This window comes from Aedes albopictus, chromosome 2 (genome assembly GCF_035046485.1).
Source record: "Aedes albopictus strain Foshan chromosome 2, AalbF5, whole genome shotgun sequence".
NCBI classification, from domain to species: domain Eukaryota; kingdom Metazoa; phylum Arthropoda; class Insecta; order Diptera; family Culicidae; genus Aedes; species Aedes albopictus.
Genome location: NC_085137.1, coordinates 194,597,150 through 194,623,610, shown reverse-complemented (window position 1 = coordinate 194,623,610; position 26,461 = coordinate 194,597,150). Strand labels below are relative to the sequence as shown.

Here is a 26,461-nt window from a genome sequence, read left to right as displayed (position 1 = left end):
GACGCGAAAAATGGTTTGAAGACGTTAAGCCTGTCACTGAGGGAGATTTGGTTTTCGTGTTGGATGGTTCAACTAGAGGTCGCTGGGAAAGGGGTCGTGTTCTAGAGGTAATTCATAGTGGGGATGGCCGAGTCAGGCAGGCACTGGTTCAAACTGCGAGGGGTCTTCTGAGAAGACCGGTATCTAAATTGGCTGTGTTGGATGTGGCTAAAGAAAGTAAAACTGGCACTAAGACCAGTGTTACGGGGGGGACAATGTCGGCAACTGGCAACACGGTTTCAAGTGAGCCGACGAACGCCCAACGTTAAAACGCTGTCAGTCCGAAGCGAACGCAAGCACACAGCGGAAGTCGGGTCTGACAACCTTACAAACTGCGCTCGACAGGCAGAACTGGAAAAGTCGTGCGCCGAGGAAGAACCTCCATTAAGCATACTGTTAATATTTTCATCTTTTATATATTTTCACCATATTTGTACTGTTTTTTTTTTAAATCATAACACTGAAAAATGTGAGTAGAGGAATTCATAAGAAGTTGAATTTGTTAATTAATACTAATGGCTAAAATATATTTCAGCTTCAAGCTGTATTGCTGCAAGAAATAAAAATGGCGATCTGCTAAAAGGAATCAGTGTTTTGTCTATCTCCCGGAACAACTACTACTATATCGAACTGGCTGCCATTGCGCTGCTTTTACTTCCTACCCTATCATGGTAGAATGATGAGCACGAGGACGTTGATGTGTGGCTGTTGGTTGTTCCTTTTTCCAGTCCGATTGGGGGTTGCCGTTCGCCGATGTCCAAGTATCCGGGCCCATTTGAGCCATAGGTTCAGAAGAGGGTCAGTGTCAGCTGCTTTCAGGGGGAAAGAGCAACTAACGAAAGTGTCGGGGCTGGGATCGAATCCATGACCATCCACTTATGAAGTGAACGTGTAGCCACTACGCCACGGCTCCGGCTAAATTCATGGTTTTAACAGATTAAATTGCTTTTGTTAATATGTTTCTTACCAGAAACTACCAGAAAGTACAGTCATTTAATAAGCGTATAAATAAGATAATTTTCCCAACGTTGTCCTCAACCTGTCCAAAGTATATGATTTACGTTTACCCTATTAAACACAGTTTAAATTGAAAAGAAAACAAATTTCAACAGAAGAAACGTCAAACGGATTATAAGTTTAAAAGTTTTATTTATCCGAATCTATCCATAGTGCCAGCATTGAAACCAGTTATTATCCCCACACATTGGGTACGAACAACTTGCTCTTTCTGGGCACATTTTTCCTCGTTGGTGCCTCAGTCGTCGTTGTGGTGGTCTTGGGTGGCTTTGGCGTGGTTCTAGCTAATCCATTCCGCCGGGAAGCCCCTCCATACCAGCGTGTGTCCTGCCTGCAATAACGAAAATTCGATTGGTTCTAGTATCGAATAAAGTTTAGCTTTTCTACAGGTGAATCATCTTACCTTCTACCACCGAACCCGCCAATATCATTAAACCATCGTGGACCGTATCCTGCTCCATCGTACAAGGGGTTTCCTACGTAGTTCTGCGACTGGTAATACGGCAAGTCATAGCTTTGTCTTTGACGTGGATATTCATAGCCATAGCCGTCGCTGCGATCTTTACTGTTGTAGTATCCTTGCGATCCGGACAAATACGGAGTCCATCCGGATTGTGCTTGTTGCGAGTACGAATTGCCGTACAATTGTTGAAGATAGTATGGGTTATAGTAAGCCGACCTAGCTGTTTGTTGCCATTGATCACTGGGGATGCCGTTGCGTTGCGTATAAATCTGTGGGCTAGCAAAAAAAAGCAAATTATAGTAACTGATGTACTGCACTTTACAATACTGTTGACCGAAAGCTTTGTGCCTGGAGTGACTGTTAGACACACTTCATGTGCGGTGACTTGATAACAATTTTTCACTTATACTTAAGCGATTCCCTTTGAACTCGAAACTGCGCTTATCCCTGAGAAGGAATTCCAAGAGGAAACCCTAAAGGAATTTTATGAGGTATCCCTGGAGGATTTCCATAAGGAATCCCCGGAGAAATTCCGTGAGGGATCCACGAAGGAATTCCAGGAGAAATCCCCGAAAAAAATCCATGAGGAATTGCCGGAGGAAGTCCATGAGGGATCCCTGAAGGAATTCCTACAGGAATCTCCGAAGAAATTCGATGAGAAATCATCAAAATAATTCCAAGAGAAAACTATGAAGGAATTCCTGGAGGAATCAACGAGGAAATTCCCGTAGAAGGTCCAGGAGGAATCTCCGACGGAATATCAGCAGAAATGCCCGAAGAAATTACAAAATGAATCCTTGAATCCCGGAGGAATTCTAGGAGAAATCTCCGAAGAAATTACAGGAGAAATCGCTGCAGGAATTCCAGTGGAAACCTCTGAAAGAATTCTTGGAAGAAACTCCAAAGGGTTTCCAAGCGGAATACTCGAACAATTTTAAAGAGGAATCCCGGAGGAAATTCCCGAACGAATTCTAAGAGAAATCACCTCAAAACGAATTGTTGTTGAAAAGAAGAAAGATAGAGCTACTATTTACTACAATAAAAAGTTGGGTCGGCCATATTGATTTTGGCCGCCATCTTGGATTTTTACACCAAAATATTTTTTTCACCATGATGGCAACCACCGATTTTCAAAATTTTTGCATCAATTGAAAGCTGAGGCCTTTAATGTATAACTTATCAAAAAATTAGAGATGTCTTTTTTTCCTATCAAAAGTTATTTGCAGTTTTGTTAATTAAGCCACGTTTTCTCCATACATTTTCATGCGCACCGTCAACGGCATGCAAAGCATCCGAGTTTACGCCTGCATGTATACACAAAGGCACCTGCCGCAAAATTTTGGCAAATCGGAGGTTCGTTTCCGTTTTTGACTGTTTCTCAATGATGCGGGCATTGCTTTTATAACTTTTTTTAGTGTTTTGAAAAGCTTAAACCTTCAGCTTTGGGGTCGTGCACAAATTACGTCACGCTTTTAGGGGGGGGGGTTGAAGAATGTGACGACCCATACAAAAAATGTTGAGGTCCCATACAAAAGTGTGACATAGGGGGGAGGGGGGGTTAAAAAAGGTCGTTTTTTGCGTCACATAATTTGTGTCTCACCCCTTTCCAATAGTGGTTTCAGATTTTAAATTCGTGTTCGTAAACACTGCGAAATAACGCTGCATTTATGTAAACGATCGGCACCGGGCCCAGTGCGCAAAAGTGGCATAATTTTAAAAACAGCAGATAACTTTCAAAAGAAGAAAAAGACATTTCTAATTTTTTTAATATGTTATGTATAAATGTCTCAGCTTTAAATGATGTAAAAATTTTGAAAATCGGTGGTTGCCATCATGGTGAAAAAATGTTTGGGAATAAAAATCCAACGGCCAAAATGAATATGGCCGACCCAACCTTTTATTATTGTAAATAGTAGCTCTATCTTTCCTCGTTTCATAACAATTCGTTTTGAGGTGGTTTTTGAAGAAACTTTCGAGTTATAACGGTTTAAATGAGCCACCATTTGACCAAAATCGAGGGGTCTGCAAAAATGGTTGTGGCTCTAACTAACGGGGGGTCCATCAATTTAAGTAACCAAATGCATTTTCCTTACTTTTTTAGCCCATATGAATCCTTGAATAAATTTCTGAATAAACCTTCTCGTATAGTATATAGTCCTTCTGGGGGAATCCCTGAATTTTCCTGGGAGCAGAAATGCCAGATGATGTTTGAAATCGTTCTGTATCGCTCTTTTCAAAAATCTGTATCCCATACAAAAAAACTAGCCCTTCTAGCTCAAAAATCTGTATTTCATATGAAATAAAATCTCTACGGATGCTTAAAAATCGGTATAATACAGATAAATCTGTATATATGGCATCCCTGCCTGGGAGTATCCTTGGATCCCCCTGTAAGATTCTCTGAAGGTACTCCTGGAGAGATTTCTGAAGTACCTTATGTAGAAATCCCGGGGGAAATTCAGCAGGAATCTCTGAAGAAACATCTGCAAGAGTCCTTGAAACTCCTGGAGGAATCTCTGAAGGAACTCCTGGACTAATTGCTGTAAGTACTCCTGTAGGAATTCCAAAAATCTTTGATGGGACATGATGAGGATGCATTTTACGAGCAGCTCGAACGCGAGTACGATCGCTGCCCAAGACCTAAACGCTCAGGCAGCCAAGGAGGAGGAATTCAGACCGGCAATTGTAAGGTTCAGCGCCCACTAGCTGACGAACAAAAACTGGCTACGACTCATTCATTTCGCCGCCTCCAAAAATATAGCCATACGTAGCACCATTTTCCAACACAGTCTCCCTTATTGTTACACCTGGAGATCATTACAGAATTCTTCTATTCGATGGCACTTCAGAAATTATTTACCTGTTCCATCCTGTAAATCCTGTATTATAGTTGTTCGCCACCTTTCTGTAGTAGCTTTGTGGGTCATATGCCTGCCCAGTATACTGTCCATTACTTTCTCCAACCGACAGAAATCCAATAAACAGCAAAATGCCCAGCATTGCTTTTTCTATTAGATATCTGACTAGTGCCGTGATGCGAATACGTGAAGTTCAACTCCTCAAAGTTTACCCAAAAATACCTCTCGTCGGTCTCGTTGATTGATTATCACTGAGTTTCCCTGGTCGGTCCAGAGCTCAAGCTTGTGTGGCCTTGCGGTACGTGATTCTAAGTTCACGTTCCACAGTCAGCACAGTCATACGGTTTCCGTCTCCATTAAAGTCAATCTACCTCTAGACATTTAGCTCAAGTCTTTTCTCTCTTAGCATATTTCTTCGTCAGATGGGAAATTAGTGCTTTGATGATATTGATTCTGTAGACCGTAAAGACGAGCTCAAGTGGTTTACGGTGGTGAACTTGTTTTCCAAAATGCGGCTTGTACTATTAGTCATAGAAAAGCAGAAGGGGAATTTTGCAGTAATAGTTCATCCCCGGAATAATTCCGTGTTTTGTCTGCGTATCTGTGTCGAGGAATTGGAAAGCTGGGCAGCATCTACAACGTACAATATCAATTAGCACTTAACGGAAATCATCACAACAGAATTTCTCGTGTACGTTAACCAGCATGCTCTACCGTGCATGGTATAAATATACGTCTCGGTAAACATCGTATAAGGATTGTATCGAATCGCTGGAAATGAACCAGCCTCGGACTGAAGATCTTTCTAATAAAGCTAATAATAATAATTGTATCGAAATGCTGAAAAAATATTTGGAAATAGTCTTGCTCATTTTTTAGGTTGGCCTAGTCTTGCTAACAACAACTTTTAAATCATTAATGCGATTTTACAAATTGTAAGACGGGCTTGGTGGTCTAGTGGCTACCGCTTCTGATTCGTATGCAGAAGGTCATGGGTTCAATCCCTGGCCCGTCACTTTCATCCTACTTTGTATCTTTCTATCCACTTTCTCTATCTTTCTCTCTTCTCTACATATACAACTCATGTATATTCATATATTCATAGCTATCGCTAGAACCAGAAACGAATTGGAAAACAAAATCGTTTCCCTCCCTTCCAATTTCCACTCACAGCACAGTGTATATAACGCCTTAAAGTTATGCAACCGAAGCGTGCTGTGCCGCTTGACCATATTCACCACACAATCTATCACCTTACGAACACTATAAAATAACCCCTTTCCATGGATCGCATCACCGATCCAACGGTGACTCCCAGATCTCCCATCCTTTCCGTCTAACAAATACCCCAGTCCGTGCTGGTTGTGGGGACGCAGAGTGCTCTCGGTCTCTAGTAACAACAACCAGTACACTCTAACATTCCTTTCTCTTCCCAACTGACTATAAGGACGTGGCCGGCGCCGTTATTGATCCAAAATGTATGAGCTGCTCTAATTGCACTTTGAGAATAAGTGGAGTGTCCCAGCCCTTATTCATTTGGATCTCAGTGCAATTGGTACCAGCTCAGATCAATCACGGAGGAGCAACCATTGATATGTATAGTCAGATTTGATCGTTTTGATCGATTAATGCGATTTTACAAATTGTAAGACTTGTCAGTTAATAATACTTCCATAACATTAGCTGTATTTTTTCAAAATTAGTATTATTATTAGCCTATTTTTTACTATGTTATTAAACTTTTATAATTTTCGTTGTCAAAAAATAAACCATTGTTATTCACTAACTTTTCTGTCATGTGTGTATAAACTTTAACCTTCCGTAACTCGCGCGGTTGACTACCTGCGTCAGCACCACGCTAATGCTGAGTAAAAAATGCGAGTTTTTTCAACGTGTTGAACAAAATACAACAGCGCGATCGCTCGTGGGTTAATTTCGATACACTCTTCAACTGATAAGTGAATTTAACGATCTTTTTTCACTTATTTATTGAACATGCGTCTAAGGTCAATAGAAATTGTTACTATTGTATACGTTTCTGTAGCATTCCAGTTTTCACCTGATTTGCACAAACCTTTTTCAATTTGAAAAATCTCAATTATATTTCGTTTATGATTTTGTTTAATTGGCTGTTGAGTCCGGCTCGTCATAAATATTACCCCTTCCATAGCGCTGTTGAAAATAGTTATTACGCCCGTTATAATCCTGGACAGGATATTTCACGTTAAACCTTTACGTGGCACAGTGGTACCGCCATAGGCCAAAAATCGAAAAATTGATTCTCTAATTAATGAGTTTGTATATTTTTTTATAAATCAATGATGCTCCCAAGAATGCAGAATAACAATTTTTTTGCAAGTTTCTGTTGCATATTTTGCTTGAGTGACGTTCGCTCGGTGGAAACGGTTTAACTGCAATGCTTTTTAACTGCGGGTCCGCTAAGTGCAACAATTTTGCAGTTATCGCACCGCTATCTGTCAAAAACGAAGCGTCAACAGAGTTGCGATGTTTTTCAGATGCACTACAGCTGCATTGCGATGTTTTTGAGTGCATTCTGGCTGCATCCAACAGCAATTGACAACTGTTTGACGGCTGTCAGTCGTTGCAGTTAGCGAATTTTATTCGGTAACTTAAACGTAAACATGTTGCACTTATCGAACGTCTACTGTACTGCATCTGATAAACATCGCAACTCTGTTGACGTTTCGTTTTTGACAGATAGCGGTGCGATAACTGCAAAATTGTTGCACTTAGCGGACTTGCAGTTAAAAAGCATGGCAGTTAAACCGCTTGCACCGAGCGCACGTCTACTGTATATCTTCGGATTCAATGGACCGAATGCAATAAATTTTTGACAATTTATGCCTTATATAATGAGCTTTGAAAAACTTTAGACTTAACTTAAAATTCTGAATACGGAAGAACATTATAACGATTAGATTATTTTTGTAATGAAACACCAAGTTTTCTTAAATTTCAACATCGTTTCAAAATTCAAGATGCCAATTTAGCCCGCAAACACCCGGGACGATCTACTTTTGGCAGAAATGCAATATCTTCTTTGTTTTAAAACATTTTACACCGGAATTTTTTTTTATAGTCAAGGGGAATAGTTGTGCTAAGAAATGCATGGTACCTTCCCCCTTTGCACCCTCCCCCCTTTGGCGAGGAGGCGAAAATACGTGGCTTTTTTTTTTGTATTTTTTATAAATTATACATGTTTTTGCTGAAATTTCTCGCGCTTAGTATCATACGGGCGTATCTACAATGATCGATTTCTCATCGTCGATTATCTCTTTGGTGGATAACTTGGTCGGCAAATAATTTTTGATTGTTTTTGTTATTCTAGATGCTAGTCCTAGTCGTCCTTTACTGAAACACACCGAGAGATCTGTTAGACGAAGCGGACAGGTACGCAGCGGATAATGCGTGGAAACGCAAAAACACAACCGGGAAACTCGGAAAATACCGCGGGAGGAAAAATGCAAGTGTTCCGTCGTCAAGCGATAAACATTTATTCCACAGTAAACATACATACAAGATCTTTGGTATACAACTGTTGTCATTGTCTTGGTAACGTGCACAAAACGGACTGTCAAAAATATGCACAACTGGGGTGTCGGCAATTAGGTCGACACTAGGGGGTTCGGCAATCAGGTCGAAAACCGGACGACCGTTGCATTTTCTCCAACGCTCCTCCTCAACGGTTGGCCTTACCTTTGCTGAACCCCGCAGAACCCCAACTATCCACCAAAACAAAGTCGCTTCACTTTTCCGGACGTGCTAGTCACGGTGATGTTTGTCCTTGGTATCACTACCAATCCTTCCCACTTATTCACCATTCCGACTCCAGCACAACCTACATCGCAATTCCGGAAACACTTGACACTTCCTGCGACTCCTCCTCAACCGTGGCTGGATCCTCCGCACACTAACACCGTGCGTCAAAGAACTCTTCGTTGTCATCCGGATCACTTACAGCAACGCTTTCACTCGGCTTCACACAAGGTTTCACAGTCACAGCCGATCCTTTGCGCTGTACAGCCACCTCCTCCTGGCGGCTAGCTTCTTCCAACTCGACCTGCAGCGGCGTTCTTCTTTCTTCTACACTGGTTTCACAAATTCGGCTATCGCCTTGCTTCACCAGCGCTCCTTCAGCAGAATGTTCAAAACGTTCACTCACCGCTATCGAGGCTCGGTGTTCAAATTTCCGGCGACGCCGACGTTTCCCGTTGCTTCTTCCAACTACTTTCAGCGCATGCTCGGCCGTCCTTAGTTGGTACAAACTACCTCGGCGATCTCCCTTCACAGTCACTTCACCAGCTGCATTCACGATGTCGCAATCATTCTTCCGGAACACCACATGGAAACCTTTCGACGTCAGCACTTTCACGGAAATCAGCCCACTCTTCAGCGACGGGACGTACAACACCTTCTGCAGGGTCACATCAACCGCGCTTCCGCACCCGTTCACGCCGGTTAGCTGCACGGTTCCGCATCCAGCTGTTTTCACTGATTTTCCATCCGCTAGAATCACTTCACTAATGTCCTTGTCATCAAAAGTCTCAAAGCATCGCTTGTCGTTGCACATGTGAGCACTTGCACCGCTGTCCACAATCCATCCGCTCGACCGGACACCATTTGCCAGAAACAAAACGGCACTTCTGTCCTTCACTGCGGCTTGCTTCGCGGTCGACGACTCGTTCTTCTCACTTTCTTGTTCGCACTTCCTTTGCAACACCGGACAATCTCGCTTCAGATGACCCTTATTCTTGCAATAAAAACATCTCCGCCTGGGAGAATCACGAATGCTGAAACTTTTCAGCGCTTTCAGTTCACCGGAATGTTCACTTTTCACAGATCGCTCCTTCCGACGTTCGAACTCGTCGAGAAGCTTTGACTTCACTAACACGACCGTTAGATCTGCATCCGGCCTGCTTTCGAGAGCAGTAACCAGTCCCGAGTACGAATCCGGGAGGCTCCGCAAAATCATTGCCACCTTCAGGGAATCATCTAGCTTCTGTCCGGCCTGCGTCAGTCTGTCAAAAAGTTCTTCCACTTCAAACAAATGGCACTCAAGGTCACCATCTTCCAGCAGATTCACACTACACAACCGCTTCAACAACGAGACCCGGGAAGTAACCGTCACTTTTTCGTGGTACTGCTTCAGATTGTTCCAAAAGTCCTTCGCACTAGCTGCCGCACGAATCAACCCGTACTGGTTTTCTTCAATACACAACCTCATCGTCGCGCGGGCCTTTTTATCGTCTTTCTCCCACTGGCCGGGGTTCACAGCCTCTTGCTTCGGGGTATCAATCACATACCACAGTTCTTCCCTTGTTAACAGCATCTCCATTCTGAATTTCCATGTTTGCCAGTTGCGGTTGTTCAACTGGACAAACTTGCTCAGCGCCTCCATCGCTGCTGGCTTTTCAGAAATTACACAAGCGCCACACAAACGACCGACACTTTTTCCGCTTTTTCCGTTCCGATTAAACCGTTTTTCGCGCAACTCTCACTGGGCACATTACCTGTTAGACGAAGCGGACAGGTACGCAGCGGATAATGCGTGGAAACGCGAAAACACAACCGGGAAACTCGGAAAATACCGCGGGAGGAAAAATGCAAGTGTTCCGTCGTCAAGCGATAAACATTTATTCCACAGTAAACATACATACACTGAAAAACAAGAGAACCCAAATTTGAGTATTTTTAAACTCACTTTTGAGTTCTTTTTTGCATCCTGTTTCATTCGCTCTCTTTATTGTTGTCAGAGAGTGAATAGCAAAACAACCCAACTTTGAGAGTTCGATGCGGGAAGCCAAAATTGAGTAAGCGGCACAGTACCGAAAGTTGAGTAATTTTAACTGACGGTTGAGTAAAAAGAACCTTGACCTTAGGTACTTTGGCCGTATACGCCTAAATGCAAACTACCTACCTAAACATCGACTCGAGCAACTCAAAATTGGCTTCCCGCACGCAACCTCGAAGTTGGGTGGGATGAACTCACTTTTGGGTACTTTCGTTTTTCCGTGTACAAGATCTTTGGTATACAACTGTTGTCATTGTCTTGGTAACGTGCACAAAACGGACTGTCAAAAATATACACAACTGGGGTGTCGGCAATTAGGTCGACACTAGGGGGTTCGGCAATCAGGTCGAAAACCGGACGACCGTTGCATTTTCTCCAACAAGATCATCCGAATATTTGTCATAATTCCCGGAATAATCCGAAGAGAAAATCGACGAAGAGAAATCGATCATTGTAGATACGCCTGTATGATACTAAACGCGAGATTTCATCGTTTTGCTAAGCATTAATAGTTTTCACTGATCCTAGACATGCAATGTATTACTACCAACCATAGTCTGTTGAAGTTTTGATCCCAGAGCTATTCTAAGGCCTCCAAAGTGTTGGACTTTTAATATGTTACGCTAGATCGATTGCGCGAATCCACCCCTGCAGAGAAAAACAACACACACATACATGAAGTAGTAGTTTACTTTCCCTTTTTTTGTTGTGACAAATCATTAATAAAAACAAGTTGTTCGGATCAAGTCGGTCGCGTTTGTGCTCTGTATTTTTGCCCAAATTCCGAAGTATTACCTGGTCTGGTCCGTAATTGGATTGTCCGTCCGACACAAAGTACTCCGAAGTTTGTGACACAAATCTAACATTCTCAACCAAATTTTATACACGATGAGTGATTACAGATCATTGTCTACGGTACTCAAAAAGCCTCAAAGCACCCCTTGAAAATTCATGGTACATAAATTGGGTGATCTAGGTCATCCAAACTACTCTGGAATTCATTTTCTTAAGACCCAAAACATCTACCATCGTTTGTGTTCACTCTGTTCAAGAAATTTAGACACGTTGATGTCCATTACACCTCACAATGCTATGAGCAACTTGATATTGTGGTAGTTGGACATTCCGTGAAATACAAATGGCCTCCAATACACTTTGAAGTTTGGCTTACGCTATCTCCATACTGTCTCATGCTTTAGTTGTGAAATTTTTTTCGTGGAATGTAGTCTATAGTGCTGATGGAACCTCAGTGCACATCTATAATGCTTTTGGTACATTCATGGGATATTCCAGGCTATCCAAACTATTCTGGAATTAGGAACTTCAATGTCTACAGGCTCTACAATTGTTTTTCTTCACTCTATCGGTATAATTCTTTCACGATTGTGTCTGTTGCACCTCATTATATTACGAGTATCTGTATTTGTTGCTATTTGGGTGTCCACTGGCATACAAATGGACCCAATGTATTTTGAAGTATAGGTCGCAATATCTGTAAATCTTAGGATATTTTTATTGTAGCGAATGCTTGCGGAATATAATCTACGTTACTCTTAGAACCTCAGGGTGCAATTCTGATAACTAAGCAACATTCACTTGCTGATCTAGGTCATCCAAACTATTCTGGCATTAAGACCTTCAAGCTGTATACTCTTGTATATCTTTACTTTATTCTTCCTCGATTATTTCTGTTGTATCTCGTAATGTTTTGAGTATTTTTTTGTGTTGCTTGTGCATCCACTGACATACAAATGATCTTTATGGTATTTGAAAGTGTCGGAAATTACCCAAGCATTCCTCTAGGCGTTCCTCGTAAATTCCTCCAGGAGTCCCTCAGAAATTCATCGTGATGTTCTCCTTGAACTTCTACGAGTTCCTAGGGAATGCCCCAGGACTTCCCGTTAAATTCTTCAGGAGTTTACCAACCGTTTCTCGAAAGTTTATTCAGGAGCTATGCTGGAATTCCTTCAGGAGTTCCTCAGGAATTACTTCAAGAACTTTTCGAAAAATCCTGCAAGAGTTCCTCGGGAATTCCTCCAGAAATTCCCCGAGAATTCCACGGGAGTCCTCCGAAGATTTCTCCAGGCATTCCCTTAAAACTCCTCAAGGAAATTTTCTCAAGAGTTCATCCAGAAATTTCTCCTGGGATTCCTCCAAGAAGTTTTCCAGCGATCCCTCCAGGAATTTTCTTAGGAATTTCTCCAGGGATTCCTCCAGCGATTTCTCTAGCAATTCTTCAAGGGATTCCTTAAGGGATTTCTTCAAGGATTCCTTCAGGAATACCCCCAGGGATTCCTTCGCGAATTCCTCCATGAACTCATCAAGGAATTCAGTCAGGTATTCCTCCTGGAATTCCTCCAGAGCTCCTTCAGGAATTCATCCAAGATTTTCTCCAACAACTAATCCAGGGATTTCTTCAGGATTCAAGGGATTCTTCCAGAAATTCTTCCAGTGACTCCTCCAGAGTTTCCTCCAGGGAATACTCCAGAAATTCCTCCAGAGAATTTCTCCGAGTTATCTTCCCGGGTTATTTCTCCAGAAATTTCTTCATGAATAACTGCTTATTTATGTATGAATTCATCAAGGGATTCCTTCAGAAATTCCTCCACGGTATCCTCCAGAAATTCTTGCTGGAGTTCCTCCAGGAATACCTCTAGGAATTCCTCTAGCAATTCCAACAGGGGTTCTTCCCGGAATTCCTCACAGGGATTCCCCCTTAATTATTTCAGGGATTCCATCAGTCATTCTTCCAGGAATTCCTCCAGGAATTCTTCCTGGATATACTCCAGGATATATTCCAGAAATTCCTTCAGCAAATATTCCAGGAGTTCTTTCAGGAATAACTCCAGGAATTTCTCCAGGAATGACTCTACGAATTCCTTCTGGAATTCGAATTGTAATTGTTCCGGGAAACACCCCAGGAATTCTTTCAAGAAATATTCTAGGAATTCCTCCAGGAATAACTGCAGGAATTTCAACAGGAATTGCTGTAGGAACTAGTGTAGGAATTACAACAGGAATTTCTCCAGAAATTCCTTCAATTCCAGTTCTTGCGTGAAATACCTCACGTAAATTCGGAATTACTCGCATGAATTACTCCATGAATTCTTACAGGAAATAATTCCAAAAAATTTAAAAAAAAAATCCAAATTTCCTCGCAGTTTAAGTAAAACCTTAAAAAAATCCTCTAAGAATTTCCCTGGGAAATTCTTTAAAAATGCCTTCACAAATTGCTACATGAATTCTTGCAGAAAGTACTCCAGGAATTCCACCAGAGTATTCTCTAGAAATTTCTTCAAGAAATTTCTGAAGAAATTCTGGAAGTATTCTTGTAGGAATTCCTGGAGAAATTCCTAGAGAGATTCTTTGAGGATTTCCTGAAGGAATTCTTGGAGGGATTACCGGGGATATTCCAGTAGGCATTTCTGGAGGAATTTCTGAAGGTATTTATTGAAAAACCCTGGAGGTTTTCCTAAAGAAATTTATAAAGGAACTCCTGGCCAAATTCCAGGACGGATTACTTTAGCCAAGGGCTGAAAGTCTCTTTAATAAAGACAAACCAATCAATCAATCAATCAGGACGGATTCTTGGAGAGATTTTGACATAAATATTGGAGCAGGTATTGGATAGATTCTTATTAGACCCAGCTAACACAAAGTCTTATATGATGTTGAATTGGATGCTATACGTTCCTGAAGGGATGGTTACTATTGAGTAGTGTGTTCCTGTCGACGCAGTTTCAAACGATTTTTTCCGTTAGAAGAACCAAAGTTAAAATCTAGTTTCTCGTGCGAATTAGTTCCTCATATAGAAATCTGTGCCACAATTGACGAGTTTGTGTCGTTTAGTTCGGTGAAGCTTATTAAAACGCAATTAAAATTGTTGTCTGCTCATTTCGCTCACCCATCGCCATTGCTATACAACCCTTCAGAAAAGTCTACGTATTCATCACGCATCCCGCAACAATGAGTCTGAACCAAAACAAACCATTGACTCGTTCTTCCTCTACTTCTACTGTCAACGCTCAAAGTAACTCAGCTCGCAAAGACGATACCGATTCTGTTATAACTGTCAACGATTTGTGGATCAAGATGCAGTCCTTAGTTACCACGATTACTCAGTCCAACGAACGTCTGGAAGCTAAACTTGACTCGTGTATGGATCAAATGAACAATCGAATGGATGCGCTGGAGGAAAAATTTGCCGCCAGTAAAAGTGAGTGTGATGGACACTTAGCAACGGTTTCGGCTCAAGTCGACAACATTCGCTCGGATGTTATGCAGACTTATCGTAGGTTGGACTCTTCTGGAAGGGCTCATGAACTTGTGATCTCTGGTGTTCCATACCTTCAAACCGAGGATCTAAGGCAGGTGTTCCGAAACATAGCTTCAAGTCTTGGTTATCAAGATGATGATGTTCCAACTGCTATTCTCAAACGTCTTGCGAGATATCCTATTGCTCAGGGGGCGACACCACCTATTTTGTGTGAGTTTGCCATGCGTACTGCTAGAGACGACTTTTACAGAACCTATCTCCAGCGTCGCTCTTTATCACTTCGTCATATCGGCTTCGACAGCAACAATCGCGTCTTCATAAATGAAAATCTGTCACCTGCGATGAGAGAAGTTCGCATCGAAGCAATTAGGCTTAAAAAGCAGGGCCGCATATCGAAGGTTTTTACGAGAGATGGGGCTGTGTATGTGAAGAGAAACGAGGCTGATGATGCTGTAGCTATTTATTCTATAACCGAGTTGCACTAGCTTAATGATGTCAAATGTGTACTGATCGTTTCGCACTGAGGGGGCTGCTGATGCTGTGATTGGTGAATCTGTTCCTGCATTTCTGGATAGTTCCTGTATTTGCTGTACTTTCGAGTTTGAAGCCGCGTCGACGTTTATAATTATAATTACAGAGATTTTGTTATTGAATTAGATACAGCTTTTCTAAATCACTTTTGTTTAACTGTACTGGAAGTCACCTTAAAGTTTGTTTTTCCTCGTTTGTTTGAACATCACCCTCTAGATATCAATGAATACATTTTCTATAAGCAATGCCTCAACGAGTTCTTTAATACCCAGAGCTGTTTTTACCTCTGTCCTAGACAGTAACCAGCTATGTATATGCCATTTGAATGTCCAAAGCTTAATAGCACGAAGGTTTGCAAAATTTAATGAATTGGCTATGATTTTCCATGACAGTATAATGGATGTCATTTGTATGTCTGAAACATGGTTAGATGATTCTATTAATGATAATATGATCAAAATTGATGGCTATAAGTTGTTGAGAAATGATCGGGATCGACATGGAGGTGGGATCTGTGTTTACATAAGGAACAACCTAGTAGGGCGAATACTCAAAGCTTCGGTGAATGACGTTTCTAATCGGGGAAAAACTGATAAAGCCTGTATCCGCAATAATCGGGACGCAGAAATATAGCTGTAACTCTGCAATAGATCAAATAAAATTGCTCAAATTTTTCCTGCCTATAGCTTAAGATGTGTTCATTTCACCTGCAAAATTTCATGTGAATAGGTGCAGTACTTTTTGTTGTAGCAATGAAACAGCAGAACGCGTGAAATTGAATTTTGTACAGCCCCTGGTTTAGCTTGTCAGCGCTGTAACTTTTGAATTTGATAAAGGAAATGGCTGAAATTTTGAACATAAACCTCTCAATCTACTTTACCTGCATGGGCAAAATTTCAAAAAAAATGATGCACTATCAACAATTTTATGTTCGAAACATATAAAGGGGCTGATCGTGATTTTAGCCCCTCAGACAACAACTAGTCAGCACCCCTTATTGTTTCGATTATATTGTTGAAAGTACTATACCAATAATCATCAAATTTTGCAGGCGTAATACACACATAATCAACTACCTTCTGTGAAAATTTGATGGAAATTGGCAAATACATTCAAAAGTTATGAATGGGCAAACATCGCACATGAAAAACATGAAACATGTTCACTAACACTAACCTCTATCAACAGCAGTAACTTTCAATCCAATTGATAAAAGTTGATGAAATTTTGCAAGAAAGTGTCTCTATAAGTATCATAACTGCTTACAAAATTTCATAATTATCCTTACAGAACTTTGAATTGTAACGAAAAAGAACCACCTATTATGCGAATGAAAATTGGTCATGGTTGTACAAAATTTTAAAAACCACGTCAGTTTGATTCTCTTCCACAGTTAAAAGTAATGCATCGATTTTTATGAAATTTTGCACACATAATAAACATACATTAAAGAGATCTCAGTTAATTTTTGGCAGATTTTTATCGATTCAGTACAGAGCTACTGCCGTACTTCTGTGTCCCGATTATTGCGGATACAGGCTTTACATGTGTCTTGAAATTACGAGCCGTTCTGAACGTTTTTTCCTAGGTATTTATTATAATCCACCAGAGGAAGACTGTTCCATGCTGCTTTTCGAGCATTTCGAGCACTACACGGTAAGATATAACTTCACTCTCTTTGTTGGCGATTTTAACACGGATTTAAGAAAAAATAATAGTAGGCAAAGAAGATTAGCGGATCTGATTTCTACAATGTCGTTACAGTGTATCAATACCGATCCTACATATTATCATCAACATGGTTGTTCTTTGCTTGACCTCCTGATTTCTGACAGTCCGAATTTGGTATCGAAACATGATCAAGTGGCTATGCCAGGTGTCTCCAACCATGATATGGTATTCTTCTCCTTACAGTTGGGATGTGCTAGTGATAATCGTGTTCTTTACAGGGATTACAAAAATTTCGATAGCATTGCATTGCAAAGAGCTTTTGAAAGCATAGATTGGTATACTTTTTTTCGCTGTGAAAATCCAGACTGGCTGGTAGACTTTTTTAATAATCAAATTACACTTCTACATGATACTCATATTCCTTTAAGAACTGCTTCCACCAAAGTTAACGCATGGTTTTCCAGTGAGATTGAGCTTGCTATAGTAAATAGGGACTTGGCTTACAGGAATTGGAAACTGAGCAAAACACCTGAACTTAGAACTGTATTTAATCGTCTGCGGAACAAGGTTACGCAGTTGATTAGAAGCGCTAAAAATACTTATGAAAAACAAAACATTAATACTCACCTACCCAACAAAGTGCTCTGGAGTAGATTAAAGCGATTAGGCCTTTCGAAAACCACTCCATCATGCGATACAGCGAATTTTTCAGCCAATGATATTAACGACTACTTTTCATCAAATTACTCAACAGATGATACCAACTTTCATTTCCTTCCTGGTGAAACTAATGGGTTTCAGTTTCACCTTTTTGAAAATTATGAGGTGGTGAATGCGATTTTCGATGTGAAATCGAACGCTGTTGGCTTAGACGGTATTCCACTGAATTTCATAAAAATATTACTCCCTCTAGCTCTGAATCAAATAACGCACATTTTTAATTCAATTGTTAAAACCTCTATTTATCCTCGAGCCTGTAAATTTGTAAAAGTGATACCGATCAAAAAGAAGGGAAATTCTATGGCGCTTTCGAATCTTCGTCCCATCAGTATCTTACCATCACTTTCAAAGGCTTTCGAAAAGTTGATGAAAAATCTCATATCGGATTATTTGAACAGCTCAAACTTGTTGACTCCTCTGCAATCTGGGTTTCGTAAAAACCATAGTACTCCTACGGCACTTTTGAAAGTACATGATGATCTTTCCCTGAAAATTGATAAAAAGGGGATTGCTATACTACTGCTGATAGATTTTTCTAAAGCTTTTGACCGTGTTTCGCATTGTAAGTTGCTGAAAAAATTAAATTGCCTTTTTAATTTTTCCATTTCCGCAGCGCATCTGATTAAATCCTATTTATCAGATAGATCGCAAATTGTTGTCAATGATGGATGTACTTCAGCATCCCAAACCATCAAATCTGGTGTACCCCAAGGATCCATTCTGGGTCCCTTACTTTTTTCTATGTTCATAAACGACCTCCCTTCTGTGCTGGACTTTTGTTCGGTGCATATCTTTTCCGATGACGTTCAGATTTATTTGTGCTCTGAGAAAAGTGTTGATATTGAACAAATGTCGATTAAACTAAACCATGATTTACACAAAATATTTGTTTGGTCATCTGCTAACCTATTACCCATAAATTCATCTAAAACAAAGGCTATGTTAATCTGTAGAAGAAGAGTGCCGCCGAATCCACCAGATATTTTCATAAATTTTGAAAAAAATAGAATTTGTTGATCGTGTGAATAACCTGGGTATAACTTTTTGTAGTAATTTGGACTGGGAAGCTCAAATCAATTCCCAATGTGGGAAAGTATACGGAAGTCTTAAACGTTTGCATTTAACTACAAGACACCTTGATACTCAGATTAAAACCCGCCTGTTCAAAACACTGTTATTACCGTTCTTTACTTACGGTGATTTTATCTATTCCAATGCTAGTGCTTCGGCGTTAAATAAACTTCGTTTGTGTTTTAATGCCTGTGTGCGATATGTTTATAATCTGCCCAGGTTTTCTAGGATCTCCCATCTATATAAAGGCTTATTAGGATGCTCGTTTTTAAATTTTTATAAGTATAGAACATGCTTGACCTTATATAGAATAATAAATTTAGGGCAACCTAATTACCTGCACAGTAAACTAATTCCACTGAGACAGTCTAGAGCAAGAAATTATTCTATTCCTAACCATGACTCAACATACTATGGCCAATCATTCTTGCCTCTAGCATTGCAATATGGAATCAGTTACCTTCATTGTTGAAATCCAGTCCGTCTCTAAATTTGTTCAAACGAAATCTATTAGCTTGGCTCGCCAGTACAGATTAATTAATAAATTTTTGACTCACTTCAGGAAATTAGATAAGTTAGAATTTAAGTACCATGTAAAATAACTTTGTATCTTCTTTTTGTGGCAAGTTAAAAGGTATTTACCTTACGCCACATGTGAATAAAAATAAATACATAAATAAATAAATAATGTGGAGGCCATATGCGTACCTGCTTCCATTTAACTGCTTGTAAAATGTGCGTATATCGCCTCCAGTTTTACATCCTATCCAACATCATATACGATTGTGTTGACTAGGGAGTTCATGTTGGACTTCTTGAACGAATTTCTGAAAAAGAATCCTTGAAGGAATTCTCGGTGGAATCCCTGGAGTTGTCCCGGGAGTATTTTCTTGAGGAATTTCTGGAGGTTTCCTGAAGAATCTAGGAGGTATTCATAAAGGAATTTCTGGAGGATTTTTTAAATGAACTTCTAAAGGAATTTCTTGAAAAATCCCTGGAGGAATTTGTAGCGAAATTCCTGAAGGGATTATTGGCAGATATCTTAGAGCAGTGATCCTCAGGCCCACTTTTTCAACTGCTCGTATTGCAACGCTTGGGTCGATTTGTGAAACATTCAACACGTTATTCTTTATTATTTCTGGAGTAGAACAGCTTCCATAAGAAACATTGCAAGGAATTCTACAGAAACATAGAGAATTGGACATCACGTGCGGCCCGCGGGCTGCACTTTGGTGCCCGCGGTCTTAGAGGGTTCTCTGGTAAAATTCTTGGAAAAGGTACAGTAGGAATTTTTGGAATTCCTGGAGGGATTCTTGGCAGAATTCTAGACAGATGTCTTGGAGGAATTTCTTGATGAATGTTTCCGGAGCAATTTCTGGGGGAATTGCTGGAGGAAACTCTGGAGGAACCGCCGGAGAAATTTCTGGATGAAATCCTTGAATCCTGAAGAAATTCCTGGGTTGGTTGCTGCAGAAAATCTTAGAAGAACTTCTGAGGGAGCTCTGGAGGAATTCCTGGAGGAATTCCTGAAGGAATACCTGAATGAATTCCTGGATGAATCCATTGAGTAATCCATGCAGAAATCCCTGGGGGTATTCCTGAAGGAATCCCTGGAAGAACTTCTAGAGAAATCGCTGGAGGAATCCCTGGAGAAATTCTTAGGAAAATTCTTGGAGGAATCCCTGGAAAATTTCCTGGAGGAATTCCAGGAGAAATTTCTGGAGGAACTCTCGGGAGGAACTGTTGCGTACAGTTTCAGTACGCTTGCTGTTGAGTGGAACTGGTAACTCAAAAGCAAGAGTGTAGTACATAAGCGGCGGTGCGAAGGCCGACGGTGGTTATAATTTTACAACTCGGCAGTGTCGTTTGGTTAGTGAACGAGAAAGGGCACTGCAGTTAGGAGATACGTTTGTCCCGAGTGCGAATACCACATTGTAAGATTTAATACCAAGAAATGTAAAAATGTAATAATAATTGAATAAATAAATTGCAGTATTGAAGCTGCTTGGAGTAAGAAGCTGCTGTCGATGGGTGGTTTTAGTTCCGCGGGAAATCGTCCTAACAATCTTCAATAAATGTGATACATCAGCCAGCAGCATCCCGCCATGGAAAGTACGATGAGAGAACTTTCCCTTCTAGAAGAGAAGAGCAAGCTATGGCGGAAGCATCACGAGGAGCAGAAAGAGTTTTGGCGAAAGTATTATGAAGAGGAAGAACGCCACCTCGAAGAAGAATACCAGCGAGAACTGGTGAAAATGGAGGAAGAATTCGAGAAGGCAGCACAGAAAATGAGGGCAGATTTCAGCGCAAAGAGGGAAGCAGTGTTACGGCAATACGATGGGAGCAACGTCAGCAAGGGAACGGCGGAGGAGCCGATTCCAAAATGTGACAAAACCCAGCCACAAAATGACTGCAGTAAAACATCGTGTCCGAAAAAAGTAGCCTCTTCATCTTCTGTGCAGCAAAGCATCATCAGCGGTGATCGAGTGTGTACGACTCACACAAAGCGCAGCAAAACAATATCAGCTGATTCTACAGCTGTTTCGTTCATCAGCACCCGATTTCTGACGTCATCGACTCACAGCAGCAATCGAATGTATACTAAAATTCCAGAGGGTGAGTCAAAATACGAAACTGAAGCCGTGGGAACAATGGTCTTTGTGATGTGTGATGCGTACGGGACCTGTGCAAGACAAAACGACTCGGATCAATACGCTCGCCGCCGCCGCGGTAGAATGCGAGGCGATCGTCATCAATTAAAAACGATGCTGTTTGATCCCGGTGGGTATTGTGTTGAAGCAGTGGAACGAGTTGGCTCGATTTGGGTGTATGTACCTACCGCAATGTGCATCACCGACGGTACGGTGCTGCCATCTAGATCGAAGATGCTGAGTAGCAAAATAATTTGGAGATCTAGTTCGTCACCAGTTCCACGGGGGGGAATGTTGCGTACAGTTTCAGTACGCTTGCTGTTGAGTGGAACTGGTAACTCAAAAGCAAGAGTGTAGTACATAAGCGGCGGTGCGAAGGCCGACGGTGGTTATAATTTTACAACTCGGCAGTGTCGTTTGGTTAGTGAACGAGAAAGGGCACTGCAGTTAGGAGATACGTTTGTCCCGAGTGCGAATACCACATTGTAAGATTTAATACCAAGAAATGTAAAAATGTAATAATAATTGAATAAATAAATTGCAGTATTGAAGCTGCTTGGAGTAAGAAGCTGCTGTCGATGGGTGGTTTTAGTTCCGCGGGAAATCGTCCTAACAACTTCCTTGATGAGTTTTTAAGGAATGCATGAAGAAATCCTTGGGGGACACCCGTGGAATCCTCGGGGAATTTCTGAAGGAATTCCCGAGGAACTCATGCAGCATTTTTCGAAAAGTTTTTGAAGTAATTCCTGAGGAACTCCTGAAGGAATTCCAGCATAGCTCCTGAATAAATTTTCGAGAAACTGCTGGGAAACTCTTGAAGAATTTCACGGGAAGTCTTGAGACATTTCCTAGGAACTCGTAGAGATATCCTCGGAGAATATCACGATGAATTTCTGAAGGACTCCTGGAGGAATTTCCGAGGAACGACTAGAGGAAATCTTGGGTAATTTCCGACACTTTCAAATGCAATAAAGATCATTTGTATGTCAGTGGATGCACAAGCAACACAAAAAAATACTCAAAACATTACGAGATACAACAGAGGTAATCGTGGAAGAATAAAGTAAAGAGATACAAGAGTGTACAGCTCTTGGTACAGCTTGAAGGTCTTAATGCCAGAATAGTTTGGATGACCTAGATCACCAAGTGAATGTTGCTTAGTTATCAGAATTGCACCCTGAGGTTCTAAGAGTAACGTAGATTATATTCCGCAAGCATTCGCTACAATAAAAATATCCTAAGATTTACAGATATTGCGACCTACACTTCAAAATACATTGGGTCCATTTGTATGCCAGTTGTAAGTATCGGGTCAGCCAATCGGGAGCGTCTTAGAGACTCCCCGACTCAACTGCCTCAGGGTCGGCACGCCTACCCCTAATTTACCGCGGGACAGGGAAATTTCGCACTAGACCCAGGAAAACCACAAGCACTTCACTTTTCAAAAAACTCCCACTTTATTCTATCTTTCTTAACTTTTATTCTGACACAAGTTTGGCCTACTCCTTAACCTTCACTTCTTCCCACTTTCTTACACGCTAATCTGACCTTTTCTTCGTCGGGGCCCCTCTGCTCCTCACCAACCACCTGACCACGCTTTCCTCGCAGCCTGGTAACGGCCGCCGATGTTCTCCGTTGGTTCTTCACGGCTTCGGCCACGTCTGGCCACTTTCTGCTTCTGCGATGGCTCTAGGGGTTCGCGCTGCAGCTTCCTGGGACCTTCCCCCGCGTCCTAGGCTACCGATATTAGCGGATCGGTCTTCGGCCAACAACGATGCCGGAATTCACCCGGAATGGGGCACTAGGACAGCGTAGGGGCGGTAATAGAAATGTGGTGGTTTCTATACCAAAACGGCGGGGTCCTGTTGTGAATGGAATGGTCAAACCACGGTAATAGAAAATTAGTGGTCCATGGCCGTTACCTGATGTCCAATTTCCGCTCACTTCTTTCTCTTCTTCCTCTCGTCTTTCCACTCTTTCCACTATAGCTTTCGTGTAACTGAATTAGCTCACAATTTTTAACTTTTCCTCGAACTAGTCTCTTCAACTGTTTTTAGGCAAGTGAGCGAGTGGAATTTCAGTCTCTGCCTTCGGGGTTCTTGACCTGAGGCATCGGTCATTGCCCTTCCATTCGGGGTTCTTGCAATGGCCCCAAATTCGCCCTCCTTATGGCCGCCTGAATGATACCCTTCAAGACATCTGATGGTGGGTTTCTGAAGCTCCTTCGGTGGTAGCCAGGAGATAGGTGGTGGTAGTCAGAGTGGTTTCGCCTACTAACGCCCTACTTCTATGTCAGGTGGGTCTGCTAGGGAAAAACCTGCACTAGAGCAAAGTCTACCTGTCCTATATCCTTTTTCGCATAATTAAACACAAAATCACTTCGACACAACCAATTAACAAACCAAACACTTACACAGTGGACACCCAAATAGCAACAAATACAGATACTCGTAATATAATGAGGTGCAACAGACACAATCGTGAAAGAATTATACCGATAGAGTGAAGAAAAACAATAGTAGAGCCTGTAGACGTTGAAGTTCCTAATTCCAGAATAGTTTGGATAGCCTGGAATATCCCATGAATGTACCAAAAGCATTATAGATGTACACTGAGGTTCCATCAGCACTATAGACTACATTCCACGAAAAAAATTTCACAACTAAAGCATGAGACAGTATGGAGATATCGTAAGCCAAACTTCAAAGTGTATTGGAGGCATTTGTATTTCACGGAATGTCCAACTACCACAATATCAAGTTGCTCATAGCATTGTAAGGTGTAATGGACATCAACGTGTCTAAATTTCTTGGACAGAGTGACCACAAACGATGGTAGATGTTTTGGGTCTTAAGAAAATGAATTCCAGAGTAGTTTGGATGACCTAGATCACCCAATTTATGTACCATGTATTTTCAAGGGGTGCTTTGAGGCTTTTTGAGTACCGTAGACAATGTTCTGTAATCACTCATCGTGTATACAATTTGGTTGAGAATGTTAGATTTGTGTCACAAACTTCGGAGTACTTTGGAGGCCTTAGAATAGCTCTGGGATCAAAACTTCAACAGACTATGATGGGTAGTAATACATTGCATGTCTAGGATCAGTGAAAACTATTGATGCTTAGCAAAACGATGAAATTTCAGCAAAAACATGTATAATTTATAAAAAATACAAAAAAGCCACGTATTTTCGCCTCCCCGCAAAAGGGGTGAGGGTGCAAAGGGGGGAGGTACCATGCATTTCTTAGCACAACTATTCCCCTTGACTATAAAAAAAAATTCCGGTGTAAAATGTTTTAAAACAAAGAAGATATTGCATTTCTGCCAAAAGTAAATCGTCCCGGGTGTTTGCGGGTTAAGTTCTTTTTTTTCCTCTAATTGTCCTGAATACAAATATGTTTTGAAAGAAAATAACAACATAGGCGGCAATTCATTGAAAAAGTAATGGGATGCTTTTTAACCCTTATGTGGGCAGTAGTGTATACGGGTACCTTTTTCGATTTCCAATCTCAATATTTGTATTATTATTGAGAGTAGGAAGTTGAAACTCTGCTAGATCTCGTGAATATATATCTATTAACGGGGTTACCGAATTTCCAAGTGAGGAGGGGCAGGGGGAGGGGTTTCTGATTTTTTTATTACGTGTAATGCCGGCAGGGTACCCAGGTACCCATGAAACTGAAATAATCATATTTCTGTCAATTTTTCACCGATTTTAAAAACTTTTGGCTCATTTAACTCACAAACTCATTATTTATCTAGAAAATATTTGGTTGCTCCGGTATAATGAATGTAGTTTTCGGAAAATCCGGATTTTTCGGAAGCATGTCCTTATACCATATTGAATTCCACATTGTTGAGCCTAGGATACCGTATATTGGCCATTGCCAGCCATGGCCCCACGGGAAGCCTGATCCGAAATCGCAGCTACAAGGTCAACACGTTTTATGATCCCAGGCTGGTCAGATGGTATATGCTGAATCAATTTTAGGATGATTAATACCGATATTGCCACTAACCTATCGAAAATTCTGAGCATTGTTTTGTGTAAAATATAAGCCCGGAAATCCTTATTTCATAGCATTCGGTTCATTGAATTCGGAGATATAACAGCTCAAAGTTGACTATAGGATAATTCTACCTTTTTCTAAAATGCTTATAAATTCGTGCAGAATAGCCCACAAATGCAGAATCTTTTTCAAATTTTGTCCACTAAAGCACAACTGAGGAATTCCACGGAGTCATGTCAGTCGATCCTGAGCGACCATTTCAAAAATATCTGAAACTTTGCATAGTTTTTCAATTTCATCTAAATCGCCATTTTTCGATATTAAACCTTCCCGCATAGAAAAATACCGCTTGACATAAAGTCCAAACAGTTAATTTGCCCTAGCTGACACGGTTAGTTTTTCTCAAAAACTTACTTTATTGTTGAACAGTCTAAAAGCAGAAGCTGTTGCCTATAAACAACAGTTTGGTCAAACCATGCCTAACAGTTACACTATCTAGTAGTCTGCACGTATTGTTGAACAATATGGCGATACAAACTTGTTTAATATTGTGGCAATGTGTGTTCACCTCATATGAAACTGTTGGCCTTTATAATTGCACATCGCACTAACACCAGTGCAATTTACTATAATTCACTTATGTTCGACACTTTGGCAAACAGTTACATGCTTTTGTGTTTGTAAACGACAGAATTGATGAAAAATAAACGCTTCTCAAGCTGCAAAATCAACAACACCGTTTGGAGCTGGTCGGTTTCGCTCCCGGGGAGATTTTTTTCACTGCGGTCGCAGTGAAACCCGGGAATAAACAACAGTCGAGCCAGGCAGAAATAAACGGAATCATGAACTAGCTCGAAGGTAAGTTTTTCATGTCTGAATTACGGATTTTTAACAATGTGTCCTTAACCTATTTTACTCCCATGGATTTTTGTTTACAGGCCGGATGTGCATTATTTTATTGGCTGTTGGATGAGTATTGAGTACTATTGGACCGTAGGCGGGACATCAGCATCGAATGGAAACGATTCGGAGGCAAAATGATGAAACGAATGACACGATGAACGCCGGGAATCAAGCAGGGATCGATCAGCCCAGCTCCAGAGCTCGGAAGCGTTTCATTAACGCTGCTTGGATGGTTGATATAAGACGTGGTAGAGGCGGCAGAAAAAAAAATGGATTAGAAACGGATCCTTCTCGGCGCAGTATGGATATGTAAATTAGAACAATTTCTGCGGCCGCCTCTAAAACCAAATATGTATTGTGTTTATTTAGATTTTCAATAGGGGGATTCACTTAACAGCGTAAACTGATTAAACTGATTAAACGTCGCGATCACCAAG

At 41.0% G+C, this 26,461-nt stretch overlaps 1 protein-coding gene and 1 long non-coding RNA gene across 2 annotated transcripts in view; one reads left to right on the top strand and one right to left on the bottom strand.

Moving 5' to 3' along the window:
* The window catches only part of LOC134287857 (uncharacterized), a 134,417-nt gene that overhangs the window by 95,933 nt on the left and 12,023 nt on the right, over window positions 1–26,461 (top strand). The gene's annotated exons all lie outside the window — the stretch shown is intronic.
* LOC115266965 (uncharacterized) lies at window positions 1,169–4,544 on the bottom strand. The gene is made up of 3 exons (XM_029873683.2): window positions 4,380–4,544; window positions 1,460–1,795; window positions 1,169–1,387 (listed from the first exon to the last, which is right to left on the bottom strand). Exons 1-3 carry the CDS (start codon window positions 4,517–4,519, stop codon window positions 1,231–1,233), a joined length of 633 nt encoding a protein of 210 aa, XP_029729543.2. The 5' UTR covers window positions 4,520–4,544; the 3' UTR covers window positions 1,169–1,230.

Bases quoted from the DNA above. Each gene is read 5' to 3' on its own strand.
- LOC115266965 (XM_029873683.2), bottom strand. From the start codon at position 4,519: ATGCTGGGCATTTTGCTGTTTATTGGATTTCTGTCGGTTGGAGAAAGT. The intron at 1,796-4,379 runs GTAAATAATTTC...TTTTTTTGCTAG, and splicing joins GGATTTACAGGATGGAACAG to CCCACAGATTTATACGCAAC. The intron at 1,388-1,459 runs GTAAGATGATTC...TCGTTATTGCAG, and splicing joins GGCGGGTTCGGTGGTAGAAG to GCAGGACACACGCTGGTATG.